This window comes from Protopterus annectens, chromosome 3.part1 (assembly GCF_019279795.1).
Source record: "Protopterus annectens isolate FY-2018-M chromosome 3.part1, PAN1.0, whole genome shotgun sequence".
Classification (NCBI taxonomy): domain Eukaryota; kingdom Metazoa; phylum Chordata; order Ceratodontiformes; family Protopteridae; genus Protopterus; species Protopterus annectens.
Genome location: NC_056732.1, coordinates 1,010,938,934 through 1,010,959,403, shown reverse-complemented (window position 1 = coordinate 1,010,959,403; position 20,470 = coordinate 1,010,938,934). Strand labels below are relative to the sequence as shown.

General features: G+C 40.1%; 1 protein-coding gene across 1 annotated transcript in view; it reads left to right on the top strand.

The window, feature by feature from the left end:
• The window catches only part of CSPP1 (centrosome and spindle pole associated protein 1), a 2,775,649-nt gene that overhangs the window by 1,571,451 nt on the left and 1,183,728 nt on the right, over nucleotides 1–20,470 (top strand). Inside the window, exon 15 of the mRNA XM_044066267.1 lies at nucleotides 17,684–17,833. Coding sequence (XP_043922202.1) covers nucleotides 17,684–17,833 — 150 coding nt within the window. The remainder of the gene's footprint in view (nucleotides 1–17,683; nucleotides 17,834–20,470) is intronic.

Here is a 20,470-nt window from a genome sequence, read left to right as displayed (position 1 = left end):
CTTACTGCAGCTCTGCACATCACCCTTATTCTTAAAAATCAGTACCAAAGCACTTCTCCACTCCTCAGGCATACTCTCATTTTCCAAGATTTCATTAAACAATCTGGTTAAAAACTCCACTGGCATCTGTCCTAAACACATCCATGCTTCCACAGGTATGTCATCTGGACCAACAGCCTTTCCAGTCCTCATCCTCTTTATAGCTGTCCTTACGTCCTCCTTGCTAATCCTTTGCACTTCATGATTCACTCTCCCCAGATCATCCAACCTTCTTTCTCTCTCATTCTCTTCATTCATCAGCCCCTCAAAGTACTCTTTCCATCTGCTCAACACACTCTTCTCACTTGTAAGTACATTTCTCTCATTATCCTTTATCACTCTTACCTGCTGCACATCTTTCCCAGCTAGCCAGTTGGTACAGGTCATTTTCTCCCTCTTAAGTGTCCAACCTTTCATACAACTCTCCATACGCCTTATCCATAGCCTTCGTCACCTCTCTCTTCACCATACGCCTCATTCCTTATACTCATGTCTGTTTTCTTCACCTCTCTAACAATCCCACTTCTTCTTCACCAACTTCTTTCTCTGTATACTCCCCTGTACTTCTTCATTCCACCACCATGTCTCCTTGTCCTTCTTCCTCTGTCCAAATGTCACACCAAACACCTTTCTCTGCTGTAGTTACCCAGCTATTCGGTAACCCTTCACTGCCACCCAGTGCCTGTCTTAACTCTTCCCTAAACTCCACCTCACAATCACTCTTTTTCAATATCCACCATTTGATCCTTGGTACTGCCCTCACACTCTTCCTCCTCCTCTTCTTGATCACCCAGCGTCATCCTACAGACCACCATCCTATGCTGGCTAACTACGCTTTCCTCTGCCACCACTTTACAATCTCCTTCAGAATGACCCTCCTGCACAGGATATAGTCCACCTGTGTGCATCTTCCTCCACTCTTGTACGTCACCCTATGCTCCTCCCTCCTCTTAAAATATGTATTCACCACAGCTATGTCCATCCTTTTCACAAAATCCACTACCATCTGACCTTCTGCATTCCTCTCCTTAATACCATACCTACCCATCACTTCCTCATCCCCTCTGTTCCCTTCACCAACATGACCATTGAAATCTGCCCCAATCACCACTCTCTCACCCTTGGGTACACTCATTACCATATCATCCAACTCACTCCAGAATTTTGTTTTCTCATCCATCGCACACACAACTTGCGGAGCATATGCCACTAACAACATTCATCATCACACCATCAATTTCCAAATTCATAAACATCACTCTGACACTCTTTTCACTTCCAAAAATGCTCTTGGCATACTGTTCCTTCAGGATAACTCCTACCCCATTTCTCCTCCCATCCACACCATGATATAACAGTTTGAACCCACCTCTGATACACCTGGGCTTATTGCACTTCCATCTGGTCTGTTGCATGCACAATATATCAACCTTCCATCTCTACATCATACAGCTAGCACTCTTCCTATACCAGTCATACTGCCAACATTCAAATTCCTACCCTCGCTACCAAAATCCTAACCTTCCCCCTCTTCTTCGGCCAGCAGTAGCCCAATTTCCACCAACACACCCTGTTGGCTAACAGTACTGGTGGCGGTCATTGTTAACCTGGGCCTCGACTGGTCCGGTATGGAAATTTGTATTGTTGTCCGCATATGTCATTTTCTAAAGATCCCATTTAAAATTCTTTTATTTTTGTTACAATATTCAATACTTCAAATACAGTTGGTTTAAACTTTGATTTCCATTTTCTAGTAATTGCTTTTTTTTTGCAGCTACTGGAATTAAACTTAACAAGACCTTACTATCTGTAGACAATTCATTTCCTTTTATATGAATGCAAATTTGCTTATGTCACAAGTGATAATTCAGTAAAGGTGTTTGAAAAAAAAAATTCCTTAATTACACACATTTGCTCACCAAATATTTCCGAGTACTTGTAGTAGGAAGGTTTTAAAGCCTGCTAACTCATTACACTGCCAAAACATATGTTCCCAGTTACCTCTTTGTTTCCTGTCACACCCCCAACATCTGTGATCTACATTAAAAATTGTTTGGGGTCTGACTGTGGTATAGAAATAACTATGCAAACACTGTCAAGCAAAAATCCTAAATCATCTTTTGTTGCATATTTGGGAGCCATACATATGTCCTCCCATTGTTTTTCTTGGGAATTGCTTACCCAGTGTCTTCTCAATCTTTTCTAAGCTCCCCTGATTGATTCCTAAAGTTATCGTGCAGTATTTTATATGCACTATTCATTATCCCTTTAATAGCAGCTTGTATTCTGGAGTCACCTAAAAACTCTACGAGAGCGGGTCTTTTGCTTCAGATTCCCCTACCCTTTCTTATTGCCTATACTCTGATAGGGAAGACAGGCTGTAGTCTGCTGTCCAGATGTCTTCTTGGCCTATTCCCACTCTACTACCTTCCCCCTCTAGTTTTTGGCTGCTAATACCTTGGGTTTGTCAATTTTCTCCTGTAAATTCCGGCCACCTTTTGCATATTATCTGTTCCTCTAAATGAAGTCATCCCTATTGTAAAAAATCTCGTTTTACCATTCGTGTGTCAACTTATCACTTGGAGTAAATTCTTCTACTTTGAGTATAATGTTCAGTATGCTATTGTTCTCTTTAAGAATCTGTGTCCTAAATTACACACACTCCTTATTTCTTGAATTCCCCCTTGCTTCATCATAATTTTTGCTTGTGTTATGTAAATGAGTCATAACTGTGTAACTCTGAAGTATCCTTTTAGGTCGTGTAATCCTAAACAATCTTGTTCTATTGGAAGGATCAGCTTAGCCCACTTGACCTTTCCCTTCCCAAATAAAATCCTTCAACTCTTTTATGTCCACAATGTCTCTGGTTGATAAGAATATGCCAGACCTGTATATAAAACTAAAGGGACTAAAAACCTTGTATCTTGCTGTTCATATCCAAAAGCAAGAACTTCCAGTTTCTTGTTTTTTGTATTATTTATTGTTTAGTCTCTTCTCAGATATCCTTAGCTGCCATAACAGAATCCTTTTTAATTAATACTCCTAAATGCTTCATTTTATCGTGTCCCCATAAATATGGGTATTGACGGACCAGTTCATGTTCGGTTACATAGTTTACAGCTATTACCTTTGCTTTATCTTCATTAATTTTATATTGTAAAAAGACTTGAATTATCTCAAAATGTTCCACAACACTGAGATGTCCTTTCCTTGTTTTATCAGGTACAAAATAATATTGTCGGAAAATAAAGCCAACTCTTCTTGATTACTATACCAATTATATCCTTGAATTTTTGAGTCCCTTATTTTCTTTGCCAGTGGCTCTAAATATAATGCAGATAATGTAGGGGAAAGAAGACAGCCCTGCCTGGTTCCTCTGTTTAGACACAGCTTGTCAGAGAGGAACCCTTCCACTTTAAATTTTGCTACTGATCTTTCATATGTCCCCCTGATTAACCTTATTATTGCATCAGGGAATGCAAATGCTTCCATTGTCCTAGTCATAAAATCCAACCATAGTCTGTTGATTGCTTTCTTTGCATCAGGACCTACCAACAGCAGCAATATTTTCTTGTATTCTCCTTCACTCTGAATCATTATTCCATTAATGTTGTTGGATGTTTACTTCCCCTGCACAAAATCACATTAATCCATATGCATCAGTTCTGGCAACACCATTGCCATTCTTTTAGCTATTATGAACATAAACACTTTATAATCATAGTTCATAATTGAAATGAGCCTACATGAAGCTGGGTCCGATTGATCTGTACTCTCTTTAGGTATTACAGCCACGACAGCTGTCTTCCAGGTGATTATCCCCCTCCTTTTTACACACTGTTAAAAAAACCTTCCAGATCTTTATCACTTTCTTACATCCTAGATTACAAACTTTCACAGGAATGCCATCTATTCTTGGAGACTTTCCTGCAGGTTGATTGTACATCACAGATGTTTTTCGTGTTTCACTGTTGCAGTCATTACATTTGGGTAATCTGCTGGCAGGTTGCCCTCATTCGGCCTGAATAACAATGTCTTGGGTCCTGCGTCGGTTGCGGTCTCCTCTTCCATGATGTCAGGTTTTCAGGGGTATAAAACATGCAGCTGATGCCATTTTAATCAGTCTTTCTTGCCATGCGGTGCCAGAAGCACTTCACAAGTGCTGGTCGGCCGACTCCTGAAATTTTCGTATTCGAGTTTCAGAACCAAAGTCTTCAAACTAAAACTATGTACCCCGTTGGGGAAACGTTTTCTTGCTCCTTACCGATGTCAGTAAAAGTTAATAATTGCATTACTTGTGGGAAGCAAATACCTCATTAAGAATTTTCATTTGTACTGCATTCCTTGCCTAGGCCCTGATCACAACATGCCTTGCTGCCGGTTTTGTGCTAAATATAACCAACGCACTATTAAGCATTGGCATATTTTTGCTTCTAAATATTTTGGTTCAAGATTTAACTACCCTGAAATGTTGTCGGTTAGCAATCCGACTACCGGAGTTCATAAAAAATGCAAAGAAAAAGAGACAGACCATCGAGGTCCAAAACCGGCAACGAAGCTTCTCCTAAGCCAGTCGCCGGTTCACCAGTACTCAGTGAGGCGCTTTCGCAGCCCCCGATACCCGCTACTTTTGAGTCGCAAGTCTCTACCGAGACCCATTCGGAGTCCGGTATGCCACGAGATTTGCAAAGTATTGAACCCGTGGATGTCTCTCCCTTGGATGGGTCCGGAGCCGCTGAGCAGGCACCGGCTTCTGAGGGTGTTTTCAGGCCTCAACATTTTTACATTAAACCGATGCCAGCAACAAAACCAAGGTCAAAAACTACTTCTGTGTCTAAAAAACCGACGCATGAGCCATATGCTCAGGCCCCTATGCCTAAAAAACAGATTATCAAAATGGCTGAGGATTTAATTACCTTGATCAGGGGTTCCCAACCCCCCCCTGCTAAGAGGCCTAGGCAAGTCACTGACTATGAATCCTTAGATCAGGTTTCCATTTCTCTGATTCCCCTTCTGATCAGGAATTTTCTATTCCACCCTGTGAGGATTCTGATGCAGAGGAATCCATCCCATCTGCATCTCCTCCTGAGGATTACTCTTTTGGAGAGACTTTACATACTTTAAGGGAACATTTTCACTGGGAGAGTCAGGACTTCTCTGAATCAAAAAAGAGGCGTAGGGATTTCCTTCTTCTTCCTCAGCATAGGCCTTTGGCAATACCACCTGTATTAGACATTTTTGATGATGTGTTCTCGGAGTCAAGCATGGCTTCTGATTCCCTGCCTCCGGCTCCTAGTAAGCCAGACAGATATTACAGGGTTCCTGACTCCCACCAATTTCTTTTCAAAAATCCTGCTGCTGATCCTTAAACTATTTCTCAGGGTCCCAAGGGTGTTAAGGCTTCTACAGCCCAAAATCCTACCCCTTCTGATAGAGATTCCAGGGCACTGGATAGATGGGGTAAGAAGGTTTATACGTCTGCAACCTTGGCAATCAGGGCTTTAAACTGCCAGTTTCATATGCTTAAATATCAACAGCATGTTATGGGCTTACTGAAACAGAAAATGATGTTGATTTCTGATTGTGTGGAAAATAGAGTTACAGGATTTATTGCATTCAGCAGAGCAGGTTGGAAAGCATACTTTATAATGTGGTTTTGATTCCTTGGAGGCCGCCTGTAGGGCCGCCGTTACTGGATCTGTGATTAGAAGGCATGCCTGGCTCAGTGAGCAAAATCTGCCTGATCATGTTAAAGCTGAATTGTTGGATGCCCCTTTGCAGCATGATACTCTGTTTGGTAATACGGCAGAAGAGGTTTTAAAGAAAATGGAATATAAAGCTAAATCTGTGCAAACTGTAAAATATTTCTTGCAAGTGCAGCCACTAAGGTTCAGTAGACACTGGCCTACTACAAATTGGTCCTTTCCTGTATCCAACAGAGCCACTCAGGGCAAACCCAGGCACTCAAAAGGCTCCATATACCAATCACAGGGTTCTTACAGGCTAAAGCAATGGGGTGCCTCCACCTCCAAATCTGGAAGAAACGAAGCACAACCCTACAGTAAGCAGTCTCAATGACTTCCCTCTACCTTCTCCAAGCACTTATCTTTTGGCAGCCCCCTTGGGGGGAAAACTAGCACTTCATGCTCAAAATTGTCAGTTAATTACCCAGGACAAGTGGGTATTAAACATAGTATCCCAGGGGTACAGATTTCATTTCCATACTTTGCCAATTCCAAACGGATGGCCGGATCTGCCACAAAACCAGTGGGCAGAGGTCCAGAAACAAGTCATGTCCCTCATGGATATGGGGGATATTCAACCGGTATCAGAAAAGGAAAAAGGACAAGGATTTTATTCAAGACTTTTCCTGGTACCCAGAAAAGACAATTCATGGCGTCCAATACTGGACTTATCGATTCTAAACACGTTCCTGGACATTCCAAAATTCAAAATGCTGACTTTACAACAGCTACTGCCTATGCTAGGCAAGAATGCTTGGTTAGTAACTCTAGACTTAAAAGAGGCATACCTGCATATCCCAATAAGGGAATCATGCAGAAGATACCTCTGCTTCAAAGCAGGTTTTTTGCATTACCAATTCTCTGCACTGCCCTTTGGCTTATCTACTGTGCCCAGGGTCTTTACAAAGTGCCTGGCACCAGTAATTGCATTCTGCAGACAAAGGAACATTCAAATTTATCCTTATCTGGACAATTGTCTCATTCAAGCAGAGGACAAGGACACTCTACTTCAACATCTGGCGTTTGTAAAAAGGCTTCTAGCATGCCTAGGGTACACCATAAACGAAAAGAAATCACAAATCGTACCCTCTCAAATAATTACATTCCTGGGTACAAGCTTGAATACAACTGCCCAGATGGCTTACCTCACGCCAGACAAACAAAGGCAATTGACAACATATTTCAAACAAATGGCAACAAAATCCCAGTTATCTGCAAGACAAATTCTGCAGGCTTTGGGGTTCATGGCATCCCGCATTCTACTAATTCCATATGCGAGACTGCATATGAGGAAACATTAATGGTACCTAAAAAGTTTATGGAGTCAACATTGTCACAGCCTGGAAGCAATGATTCCTCTCATTCCCTGCCTACAACAGGAGTTTCTTTGGTGGGCAGAGACATGTCACCAAAACAAGGGACTGTCATTCACTCTACCCCCTGCCACCCAAACCCTAACTACAGATGCATCAGACTATGTTTGGGGGGCCCACCTGGCTGGGAGATGCATTCTGAGCAAATGGAGCCGAAACCAACTGCATCTGCATATCGACCAGAAAGAAATGCTAGCTGTTCAGAATGCTCTGACAGCCTTCAAGGACTTACTTCATCCAGCACAATTACTGATAAAGACAGACAACACCACAGTTAAGTGGCACATAAACAAGCAGGGGGTACACATTTCTACCCCCTTTGTAGACTAGCCATGGCCTTGTGGAACACAGCCTTGACTTACCGAATACATCTTCAAGCTCAATTCCTGCCAGGAAAACAAAATACTTCGACAGGCGACCTAAGCAGAAATCTTATGAACCCGCATGAATGGAAACTGGATCCACAAATCTTCAGCATGTTTACACAGAAATGGGGGAGCCCAGACATAGATCTATTTGCCTCTCCCCAAAACTATCAGTTAGACAAATTCTGCACAAGAACTCATCACAAAAAAGCATGGAAAGTGGATGCTGTATCCTTCAGCTGAAAAAATCTATCAATCTATGCCTTTCCCCTTATGCCTCTACTCTCCAAGGTCTTACTAAAAGTCAGACAGGAAAAAACAAAAATGATCCTAATTGCTCTGGACTGGCCTCGCTAGCACTGGTACCCGCTTCTAAGGAATATGTCACACCTTTCTCCGTGGTACTTGCCTCAAACGCCTCATCTACTGTCTGAGTAGAACTATCAAATTATGCACACTCTGCTCCAAACTCTGAATCTTGCAGCATGGCTAATCAACTAATTATTCAAACCACATCTCTCGGTAAATCTGTGATGGATGTCATTTTGGAAGCCAGAAGGCCTAGTGCTGGAAAATCTTATGCTGGTAAATGGAAGAGATTATGTGCTTGGAACCAAGCACAAGGAATAGACACAGCAAAGCCCAATATTCCTCAGACTTTACAATACTTAACTGAGATGCTTGACAAGGGCCCATCTTTGTCTTCAATAAAAATCCATGCCTCTGCCATCTCGGCTCATTACAACACATTTCCTCCCTTCTTTTCTCATACACTACTTAAACTGTATCTTAGAGGGGCCAAAAACTTAAGACCTCCCAGGAGAGCACCAACACCTGCATGGGATCTCATTTTTGTGCTGGAAAAACTCACCCTGCTTCCTTTTGAACCAGCAGCTACTGCGGATATAAAATTTCTATCTTGGAAGACGGCTTTTCTTTTGGCAGTCATTTCAGCAAGAAGGGTTTCAGAACTACAGGGTCTCATGGCAGTGGAGCCTTTCATCATATTTTATACGGACAGGGTGGCCCTCAGGACCAGTTCTCCTTTTATGCCTATGGTGGTATCCAGTGTGGCTCTTAATCAGACCATTCACCTGCCAACATTTTCCCCAAATCTGCAGAACAAGGGGGAGAGGATTCTGCATTCATTGGATGTACACAGACAACTAAGATTCTACTTAAACAGGACAAAATCTCTAAGAAAGTCTGAGCAACTATTGGTAGCATTTGCTGCAGGATCACAGGGGAAGGCTATATCAAAGCAGATTATTTCCAAATGGATAAGCCACTGCATTCGTTTCTGCTATTTGCACCATGGTAAACCTGTGCCCAAAGGAATCAGATCCCATTCCACCAGGGCTGCCTCTACTTCACCAGATTTTCTTAGAGTGGTCCCAACCAGAGACATTCTAGAAGCTGCTACTTGGAGCTCTGTTCATACATTCACAAAGCATTATAATTTACCTCTCTTCTCTAAATTCAGGGCAGGCTTTGCCACTGCAGTCCTGCAGGGCCTTATAGCTGCTCCTAATGCTGTTTAGTTCCATCCTCCCATCCATAGCTTTGGGATTCTACCCAAATGTAATGACTGCAACAGTGAAACACGAAGAACATAGTACAGTTGTGTACACTTACCATAAATGTAGATGTTTGAGTGTATTCACTGTTGCAGTCCGGGTTACCCACCCGCCATCCCCCATTCAATACCTTTTCTTTCCTTCACTATACTCAAAAGCTTTTGTGATGTATTTGCTTTTAGTTGAATGTAAATTTTATGTTCCTAAAGGTGCATTTATATATTTACTGTTTATTTATATATATATTTTGGCTCCCCATTTGGGGGACACCTGACATCTGGGGGAAAAAACTGATTAAAATGGCATCGGCTGCATGTTTTATACCCCTGAGGACCTGACGTCATGGAAGAGGAGACATCAACCGACGCAGGAACCAAGACACTGTTATCCAGGCCAACTGAGGGCAACCTGCCAGCAGATTACCCAAATGTAATGACTGCAACAGTGAATACACTCGAACGTCTACATTTATGGTAAGTGTACACAACTGTACTTTTTTTTATCTTTTCTCCTTCTAACTGTGATATTCTTAAGACTTCCTTAAATATTTCTATTTGTGTACTTTCTTGATTTCCCCATTTCTCTGCTTTATACACATTTTCATAAAATTTCCTAAGTATCTCTTATACATCTACAGGATCTTTGGTTATTTTTCTTGTTATAGACAACAAAACTTTTTTTACTTTGTTACTCAAGTCATTGTGGTAAAAGATTTTGTGCTTTGAAGTTAACATCAAGCTTTATAAACTCATGTATACTATCCATATACACTGTTATTTTCTTTTTACCACTCTGCAGTTGCACCTCTTCTCGTTCTGTGAGATTCCCCTTATTCTGCAATATTTTAACCTTTGTCAGCCATCTGAATAGTTCTTGTTACTTTTTAACCATATCATATCTCTTTTTCCTTTATTTCTATCCTGTTTTTAAACTCTGCTTTCATTCTACCCCACTCCCTAGCTATGACTTGTGATGAAATTTCTATCTTCCCTAATAACTCTCAAATAATTCCCCTTAGCCATTCCTTAAATTCCTTTCTTTTTAATGAATTGGTGGGAAAGCAGTCTCTCATTGTAACTTCAGTACACAACGTTTTTATCTTGGTTATTGGCACATTATAGTTATTGGATGTGTGTCGAAGCTTTCAATTAAATCCACATGTTCCTGTAAAATCTGATTTTGTGTAGTCTAGCCCAGTTATTTTACCTTGGGGAATAATATGTTAATTCTCTACAGACTTTTGTTTTTCTTTCGGCTTTTCCCGGTTAGGGGTCGCCACAGCGGAACTCCAGTCCGCTAATGATTGGCAGTAGATTTTTACGGTGCCGAGGTGCCAGCTCGACACCCAACCTTCAACAAAGGCACGCCCATTCACGCATGTCTTTCGAACGCTACTTGACTGCGGGGAGGACATGCAGACTCCACACAGAAGGCGCTCCAGCCGAGAATCGAATGGGAGAGCCTCTTGCTGTGAAGCGACAATGCTACCGTTGCATCACTGTGGCAATTCTCTACAAACTTCTACTACTAAATTCACATTTACTATACCATATATTTTCATAAATGTATTCAGAAATCTACCCTCTTTTGTTATATTTTCACTTCTGTGTCCCCATATATGTCCTCACTTTTGCAAATCAAGTTCCAGTCCCCATGTATAAATAATATTTCTTGTTGAAAGCTGAGTATTTCTCTCAGAACTGTTTTATATTTCATAGAAGCAGTTTTAGGTGGAACATGAATACATGCCTGCATAATCCTCCTCCCTTGCAAATAACCCCCTACTACCACAAATCTATCATTATATTTTTTCCTCTTCTGTCACTATTGGAGCTTCTCTAGCAATTAATGCAAGTACTTCTTTTTCCTTTTTTCCTGCTGTTCTGATGAATATCCTTCCTGAAATCCTTTCTTTATCAAATTCACATGATCACTTCTTTCCAAATTTTTTCGGTAGCATTGTTATTTGCACTCAGCCTTTATTAATATAATTCAATACTCGTTGCTTTTTTTTGTCTATAGCTGTGAGGCCATTCATGTTCCAAAATAATATGGATATTGCGGCCATTATCATAAGACATTATTATACCCACCTGTTTTTATATATATATATATATATATATATATATATATATATATATATATATAGATATATATATACATACATATATATCATTTTTGAATATCTATTTCCAGCTTTTGTGTTACATGCTCCCACTAGCGTTTCGCAGGTTGGTCCTTTAAACATTTGTTTCCTGTCATCTCCATTGAACCTATGCCCCATTTTCAAAATGTTTTTGTTTAATGAAAACCCTCAAACAACAATACACACACACACACAGAATACCCCATACACTGTTAACTTAAAACAAATGCAGAAAACTATGTACATCTTCAGATAATGAATTTTAACCCTCCTGATAGCAGCAATTGTTCAAAATTGACAACTGCACCCACAAGTATTATCTAATTTAAAATTAAGGTTATCTATTGCATGTTAAGTTTGTGCTCCTACTTAAAATTGCTGACTGTTCTTGTGTTATCTTTATTCCCCTCCCAGATGTAAAAAAAAAACAGACTCTATGCTATCAGAAAACATTGACTTTTAGCCTTAAGAAAAGGTGCATTGGCTATCTATAAATAAAACTAAATTATACTCTATTCTAGTAAATACACTGAGGTATTTAGGCACCAGGAAAACTGCTATTTCCAATAATTTCAGACTTTATTTTTTTCAAGAAGCTGTTTGCCCTTGTACATTTTAATTTTATGTTTCTCTCACAAATGGTGTCCAGAGCTCCTAAGATTTATTGCCTGGACCTGTAATCAGCTTGTCTCTATGGAAACATAAGAACAGAATATACAGCTGTCCCTAGCTACAGACTTCTCCACTTACACTGAACACTTGTTTGCTGAAGGAAACTCTTCATTTCATTCACAGTGTTCTGTTATTTTTATAGCACACATGCTTACACAAGAAATGTGCTATTATATTAAGCCAAGGGCATTAATCCAGATATTCACCTATGCAAAAGTAAGAAAAAACATCTCACCTCTACATATGTTATAATCAGTGCACTTTTACACACCTGTCCGCCATCCCAACAGCCCAAGATGACAATGTATTAACTTGAGCCTGCTTTTGTCCAGCCTTTCTTCTCTTTTAACATTGTAATGTCTACATTTCTTAAAACTTAAAAAGAATAAAGTGTTTGTTTATTTTAGTATCTGTATCACATACAAGAGTCACTGTAAATGCTTTACTATATAATGTGCAATTTATATTGTTAAATGCTTTATACCAGTACTAAGAATAGCAACTATTTTTACTTAGTTACTGTTTTTTTTCCTTTTTTCTGCTTTTATTATCCTTCCAAACATCAGTTACATGAAGTGTCAAGTTTAACAAAGTCAAACAAAGTGTAGTCTTTCTCAGACACTTTTTCTTGTAAGGCCATACTTTACAAATGTGATTGATGCCTTAAAGTCTCATATTACTAACTGTTCATCTCCCTCTCCAAACCCTAGACTCTGGTTCAAATCAAAAGTACTCCCAGTTATAGCCAACTCCTATGTCTTTTTCTGTCCCTCAAGCATTTTCCTTTGGAACATTGGAAAAGGTTTCACTGGCAAAGTCTCTCTATGAGCTTTATTAGCAAAAGGACAAGAAGCAGAGTTTTTTTTTGTTTGATAACTCACTTTTTGTTGGACAGACTTTTGTATTTTCTCTTTAGCCTGTTCTGTATCAAAAGTGGAATTGATCCTCCAGGGAAAAAATATTCTGAAGACAACTGGATATAGCAGCTTAAATCTCACACCTGCCTATTGATGTACCCTGATTGTCAGTATACATTTCCTTCTGTTCTTCGTGGTGTACAATCATTTTCCACAAATATTCTTCTGTCTCCAGTTTTTAATATTTTGTTGTTCTGCCACGGTTTTGTCAGGATCTACTCTCTCTGCTGGTATGATTCATCTTTACTAATACAGGCCTTGTCTGCTTTGTCATGGCCAGGTTAGGAGCATACACACAATGTGCCCTTTCATTTAACAAATTCTGCTGTGGAATACCAGTCCAGTTGCTTATCTGTGCTTTCATAAAATTAATATAGTTCTTTCAGTCTCTCCTACAGTAGGCTTTCTCTGCGTGCTGTGTCCTCTAACGCTACCATTTTTTGAAACAGCTTTTCTTGATCAGTCTCATACTGAGCTAGCCTTTTCTTCATTCCAGTCTCTGATGTTTGCAGTTTTATCAGTTCATCTGAGTAGCTATTTAAAACCTATTCCATTTTCCACCCTTTGTTATTTGAGTTGATATACTCCTTCAGTGTTTCATTTATTTTAATCTGCTCTGAGGACATTTGATTATTTTTTTTCCTCTAGAAGCTATCTCTTGTACAAAAGCTGGAGCTTGAACTGCTTTTTTCTGAATAGCTACAGGATTCTTCCTAGTCAGTGTTTTCTCTTCACCTTTTCTAGTTGATTTTCTTTCTGACTGTCTTAAGTTTCTTCTTTGCTGGCATCCAGGTAGTGTTATGTACTAGCCAATAACTGAAATTTACTAAAAGTGTCAGAATAACTAGCCCTTATCACTCAGTTTCTTTTTTTCCACTGGGAGAGATGACGTTGATCTGTTGATAAGTGTGCATTTTCTGTAAATAGAACCAGCACCTTTTATTCTAAGGGACTAAGTCTTGTACTGTAGAATGTTTCTGGTACCAAAGAAAGCGACCTCTTTGAGACCAGTAATAGATCTATCATTTCTAAATTTGTACATGAAAGTTCTGAAGTTCAAAATGTTCACTTTCCAGAATCTCTTATTCCTCATTCCTCACATAATTTATTTGTTAACTGTAGACCTAGAAGATGCTTACTGCCACTTTCCAGTAGACCTTAGGCTTCTGGAAAGTTCTAAGGTTCTCTGTTTCTGGGTCACATTATCTGTTTTATGCATAACTCTTTGGTTTCTCTACAGCTCTGTGGATATTCACAAAACGCCAAACCCCAGTCATAGGTTATTGCAGACTGAATAGCATTCATGTCTTTCCTTATTTAGACTTGCTTATCTTTGCTGAATCTCGATCCAGATGCCAAGACAAATTAATACAGGTTATGTCTCTCTTGATCAATCTGGGTTTCCAGATAATTATTGCAAAATCCCCCTTGACTATGTCTCATGGGATTGTGTTTCTGGCATGCCTTATACTCTCTCTCTTCAAAAGGTATTTTTAGCACAAGGCAATGTGGACCTTTGTCTGGATTTTTTTATGAATTTCTCCCATCAGTGTCCGACTTCAGGGTTCTAGGGTTCATGGCTTCTATGATTGTTATGTTACCTTTAGCCAGATTACACATGAGAAAGACACAGTGGTTTCTAAAGGATGCATGAACCCAGCTTTTGCATTCTCTTTGGTATCAAATTCCAGTTTTATGCTTTATAAAAAAGGAATTGCATTGAGGGGACAACACATTCTCTTGAACTCAGGTTCTCTCCTTCTCTCTTTAGAACTCAAATTAGTCTCTCACCACAGACATGTCAAATTTTGCTTGGGGAGCAGTTTCCTGGGGGGTAAAAGTGCATTGCCTGTAGAATTCGCACATCAACTTAAAAGAGATGTTGAATGTGATCCAAGCCTTGAGGTTTCTCCATCACCTTTCATCCCTTGGACCTTTTTCATGTGATTACAGGCAATACCACAGTCATGTGGTATATAAACAAGCAAGGAGGAACAAGGTTGGTATCCCATGTGCAGGCAGGCTATGATGACTTGGGAGTTAGCTTTTCAGCATTCCTTAACCCAACAAGCAACTTGTATTCTGTCAAAACAAGACATAGTTGCAAACAAGTTGAGGAGGAGCATACAAATGGAAATTGAGTGAAAGGTTCTTCCAGGAATTGATATAGTTGTGGGGAGCACCTCAAATAGATCTGTTCACCTCCTTTCAAAAGGGTTCCTTGTAAGCAAGCATATAAAAAATGAATTTAATTCCCTTGGAAAGGAATTTGTGTTTTCGCCCTTTCCACTGGGTAATTCTGAATATTCAAAAGGATATCCCAAAATCATTGTGGTGACCCCTTTTGGCCCAGGCAGCATTGGTTCTCCCTTGTTGTGGAATTGGCCAAGGATAGTTACCACAAGCTTCCCCACAGACTGAATCTGCTCACACAAGATGGGGAGAGTTTGAGCAACCCCATTAGCAATCAACTTCAGTTGACTGCCTGAATTATTCAGTTTTAATACCTTTTAGGCACTTATTTCATAAGAACATGCAGCAGATGTTACCAGAAAATCCTGTGTTGGTAAGTGGAAGCAGTTTTATGGTTGGTGCCTCACCAGCAACCAAGAACCCATCAAGAATTTTGTACCCCTGGTGCTTGGATATCTGTGAGTTTCTTTTCTCTGGCCTTGCTTATTCCTTTATACAGGTTTGTCTCACTGCCATTTCAGTATGTCTGCCCATGGATCCTCCTCTTTCTTCTCTGTTTGTGGTAAAACAGTTTCTGACAGGAGTTGTACACCTGAGACCACCTCAAAAGCAAACTGCTCCTCCTTGGGATCTCAACTAGGTACTGGCAAAACTGACTATGCCACCCTTTGAAACTGTGCCAAGCTGATTTAAGTTCTTGACTTGCAAGCCTCTGATTTAAGGCTCTTGATGTGGAAACCTGTACTCATCAGAGTTCTGATATCTGCAAGAAGAGTATGAGTTGCAAGCTCTCATGGTGGGTAAACCCTGTCTGATTTAACACAGGGATAGGGTCTCTAAGAACAGACCCTTCATTCATACCCATAGTGGTTTCAGAGTTTACTTTGAATTAAGCTGTCATTTTCCCTGTTTTCTAGCCAGAACCTCAGAAACAGGAAGAAATTATTTTGCATAGGCAGCTTAGGCACTATCTTAACAGAACTAAGTCCTTTAAGAAAAGCTGATTGGTTACTTATTTCACATCAAGGACCACCCTGTGTCAAAACAGACAATTTCCAAGTGGTTGTCCTCAGCTGTTTTGGTTCCACCATGGCAAATACTTTTCAGGCAGTATGATGATGGATTCCACTAAAGCCTTGTTTTGTTAAGTGGCGTAATACAAAGGAGTGGACTCTAGAAGCATTCTAGGAGGAGGTACATGGTCCTCTATGCAGACTTTACAAAGCACTACAACCTAGATTCCTTTTCTAAGTCAAGGTTGAACTTTGATAGAAGCATTCTTCAGGGACTCCTAGATCCATATCCATCCTCCTCCCAGGTTGGATAGGCTTTGGTAATTGCACCATATAGCCTAAGGGGTTTACTATTGTTTGTGCGAACGACATTCTATCGGCTGCAATGTGCCAAAAAACAGAATGTTGTTCGCACAAGCACTTTTGCACCAGATAGTCGACTCCACTTATGCGAATGCACAGCTGCATTTGCATAAGTGGTAATCAACTATATGCATGGAGATCGCGGTACAGTGGGGAGTGGAAATTCATCCACATCCCCACTGTAGTGCGATCTCAGAGTTAGAATATATAAGTAGGGGGTGTGGGGGGCTTGTCCCCCACATGGAGGGTGCATGGGGGGCGTGCCCCCCTGCAAAAACATGATAGCTGTATAGGAGTTTGAGTTACATCAGCTCCTATACAGCTATCACGTGGTGGTTTCGACAACAATGTCGAGTCAAATGCATCGAGCATTTGGTTCGACATTGTGTAAGTTAATTTTTTTTTTACTTTCGATATTACCATTCGTTTATTTGAACAGAAAAAGTTTTTCCGATCGAATAAACAATAGTAAACCGCCTAAGGGCTACTGCAATAGTTGGAGCAATGAATGTGGTACAGTTTTGTAAGTTGCTCTTAGCCATAACAGTACATGTTCAAATTCCTCACGGGTGCATTAGCAGCACCCAGCTTCCATCCCCACTCTTGTATATAGTTTTAGTTGGGACATAGAGTAGGGTTGTGTTTGTTTCTACTGTATACATTTTATTGTTACTGCTTGGTTGTTTCAGGGCTTTTAGGATCTTCTCTTATTCTTTGGGCAAGAAAGTCCTGAAAAAAGCTTCACTCTGACTGTTGATCCCCCTCCTTGGGATTATCCAGTCTGCTGTCAGAGTGAAGGAGTTGGAGGGAAATGGAGCTTTTTGAAGCTGGCCATTTGTTGTTTCCTAGGTAAGAAGCAACCTTTATAGCCTAAGGGGCTACTTCAGCTGTGAGGAATTCAAACATCTATTATCGGTAAGTGCAGCTTACATCGCTATACTTTTGGGAGCATTAATTTACTCCCCTTTATATGTGGCACCTGCAGTAGTAACCTTTATCAAAGAATTTGCTAATATGACTACTCGTTAACTTAGTTGTCACTGCTTTTGAAGCCACCAGTTTGGTGCTGAAAAGTAGAAGTTAATTCCCCTATAAAGCAGTTGTATGAATTATTTTCAGCACTATGCTACTTACATAACATGCCACTCTGCATTATTGAAAACATTTACAGTAATTGCAACATTAGTTGTAATAAGGCATCTTTTACTGTAATGATTTTTCCCTTTTGACTTTAATGGTAAGTGTTATTCTTACAAGTAGTTTTTGTTTTTTGCTTCCTAGATAGAAGAAAAGAGACTGAGGGAAGAACAAGAACGTGAAAAACTTAGGATAGAAGAAGAAAAGGAAGAAAAGCGTTTAGCTGAACAGAGGGAAACGCTAAAGCGAGAATACGAAGAAGAGCAAGAAAAAAAGAGAAGAAAAGAAGAGGAGGTAATACTTGCAAATATCTTTCCCCCTATATGCTGATCCTTTATCTTAAGGAGTTTTGTAAATCCATGACAAACAGTCTCCTTTTTATGGTTAACTTCCACTTCATGAATTTTTAATTAACTTATGCTAAATGCAAGGTGTTTCTTGAAGCTATGGCCACCAAACATTGGAACCAAATGGCAAAACATTGGTAGTCTAACCTGTGACATAGGAATTTCATTCCAGATTACATCATGAGTGACCGGAGCTCAGTTAGTGGACATTATCATGAAAGGCCAGCTGAGGATGGAAGGATTGTGGCCACTTCTGTCATTACAATAAAAGGTTGCAGATTTCCACTGCTGTAGAACTGACTCCAGTTGTAGACCTGAGCTAAACATGTTAAAGGCAACATAAGGCAAGCATTCAGAAGAAATTGTTGCATATGTAATGCTGTGTAGGCATCAGTACATACATAGATACATGTTCAGCATGTGGGCTACAAATGATGATACCTATCCCAGTTGCTTCTGTGGTGATGGTGAAAGTTTGTAGCTTGTGTATATGGCTTGAAGGCAATCTTTAAAGTAGTGGTCACATGCCAAAGTTGCCAGAGAAGAATAAGTATGCCCACTGGAAGGGGGAATAAACAGAAAAGAAATCATTTTGCTTGCAGCCTACAAGCAGTTGCCATTCACAGCATAGTATGTTAGTTATCCTACTGTATATTTTGAGTCTGTTAGAAAAAAATATATTTGCCTTTTGGAACTTCTTTGTTATAGAAAAGAAATAGAAGCAACAGAATTTAGAAACGTCTTTTATGATGTTCATCAGCAGATCACTGTTGCAGCAGCACAAGTTACATGGGACATATCCTGCTAAGAATTGCATCTCTAGCCAGTATCCAAACCTTTGGGTTCTTTTCATGTGCATGTATATCTGAGGGAGGCATGAGTGTGGAATTTTAAAGACAGACATCAGGTACCAAAAGTCAGACTTTTATTGTCGATAAAGCAACCAGACAGACTCCGTCTTATCTTTGTCTAAACTGGTACAGCATTTAGCTTGCTTTGAGATATTAGACAGATAAGTATCCCACTGGGGACTTTTTCCTTCCTTATTTCTGTGATCATTTTGTTTTTAGCTTATATCTGAGAGAACAAAGGGCTTCTGTGTGAACTTCAAATCCCATATCGAGATTCCCACATAGCTCCTCTTTTCTGCTTAGGAGAGGAGCACATTGTACAGCCATGCTCTGAATGCTTATCATTTAAACCTTAAGACCATAAATAGGCATCTTAGTTCCCTCAATCTATTCACAGAAAACTTGTGGCTTAAAAGCCTTACTCAGCCTTCCATGGATTCGAGTACTGGTACTTCAGACATACCCTTCCTGGTTGTAATAAAGAGAGAAGCTGTTTTGTCTGCAGCCATAGCTGAGCCCTTGGACCATTCATCTTCTAGTCCTGACCCTGCTGCTGTTGCTTCTCTGAAATCCACTAAGAATTATGAGTCTGTTGCATCCTTCAGGGTTGGACATGTGCTTGCTTTGAGAAGCAAGTACTGTGCTTGGTCAGACTGGAAAGGAATGATGACATCCACAGATTTTAGTTGGGGGAAGAAGTACCTGGCAACCAAGTGTAGGCCCAGACATCCGAGTATGTTTGAAGTTTCTCTTCATAATCTTCAAAGAAGATGATTCAGAAGGTGAAACATCTTTCCACTCCCTCTATCCCTATTTTGAAAGAAGCTGTAGAGAACTCTTTCAATTTTGCCAGATATTGTTTTAAGAACTTTAAATCACATCAAACTGCTTATCCAATTTCTGCTCATCTAAAAAGGAAGATATCTCTCTCTCCTTCTGATTCTGACATTGAAGGGGTTGGAGTAGATTATGCTTTCTAAGTATCTCCATGTGTTAACTGGGAATCAGAATCTGAAGAAAGTATTTCTTCAGTTTTTTCTGTGGAAGAAATGTCTTATGTGAAGTTGTTCAGTCTCGCCTGTCATTCTGTACTGATGGGTGCGGAGCCGATCCATCGGCTCCGATACGGCCGTTTGCAAAGCTCGAGGTTTACCAGTAGCTCGAGACCAAGCCTCTTATCCCATGATGCATTGCTGATATTACCTCAGATCTAGTTTGCCACAGCATGGATCAGAGGCTCCAGTTTGCTCGAGCCATTTTTGTCTTCAAATAAGCATTTTTCGCAAGTTATTTCTTACATTTTTCTATTATTCTATAGTTAGAGTAGTTGCATAGCTTAAACAAGCTCCCCTTTCCCTGCTATTATCTATATAGTTTAGTTCTTAGTAGTTTAGCAGTTTGTAGTGGCCTCGTGTTCGGCCTAATGTTACCTTAGCTATACAACATTTAGTGTTGGCCCCCTTTCTTTTGGGCCATTGTTTATAGTGTGTGTGTGTGTGTGTGTGTGTGTGTGTGTGTGTGTGTGTGTGTGTGTGTGTGTGTGTAATTTGCACACAGATATTTCTGTAAATTTGGTTGTTTGCTAGGCTTGCTCTGCTTTAGCCTAGGTGTGGTCCTATTTAGTATTTCTGAGTGTTTCTCATTAGGCTTTGTGTGTACATTTGCTATTAAGCCTAAGGCAAAAAAGTTTGTTGTTGTTGTTGGCTTGTTTAACCTAAGATATGTCTGAGGGC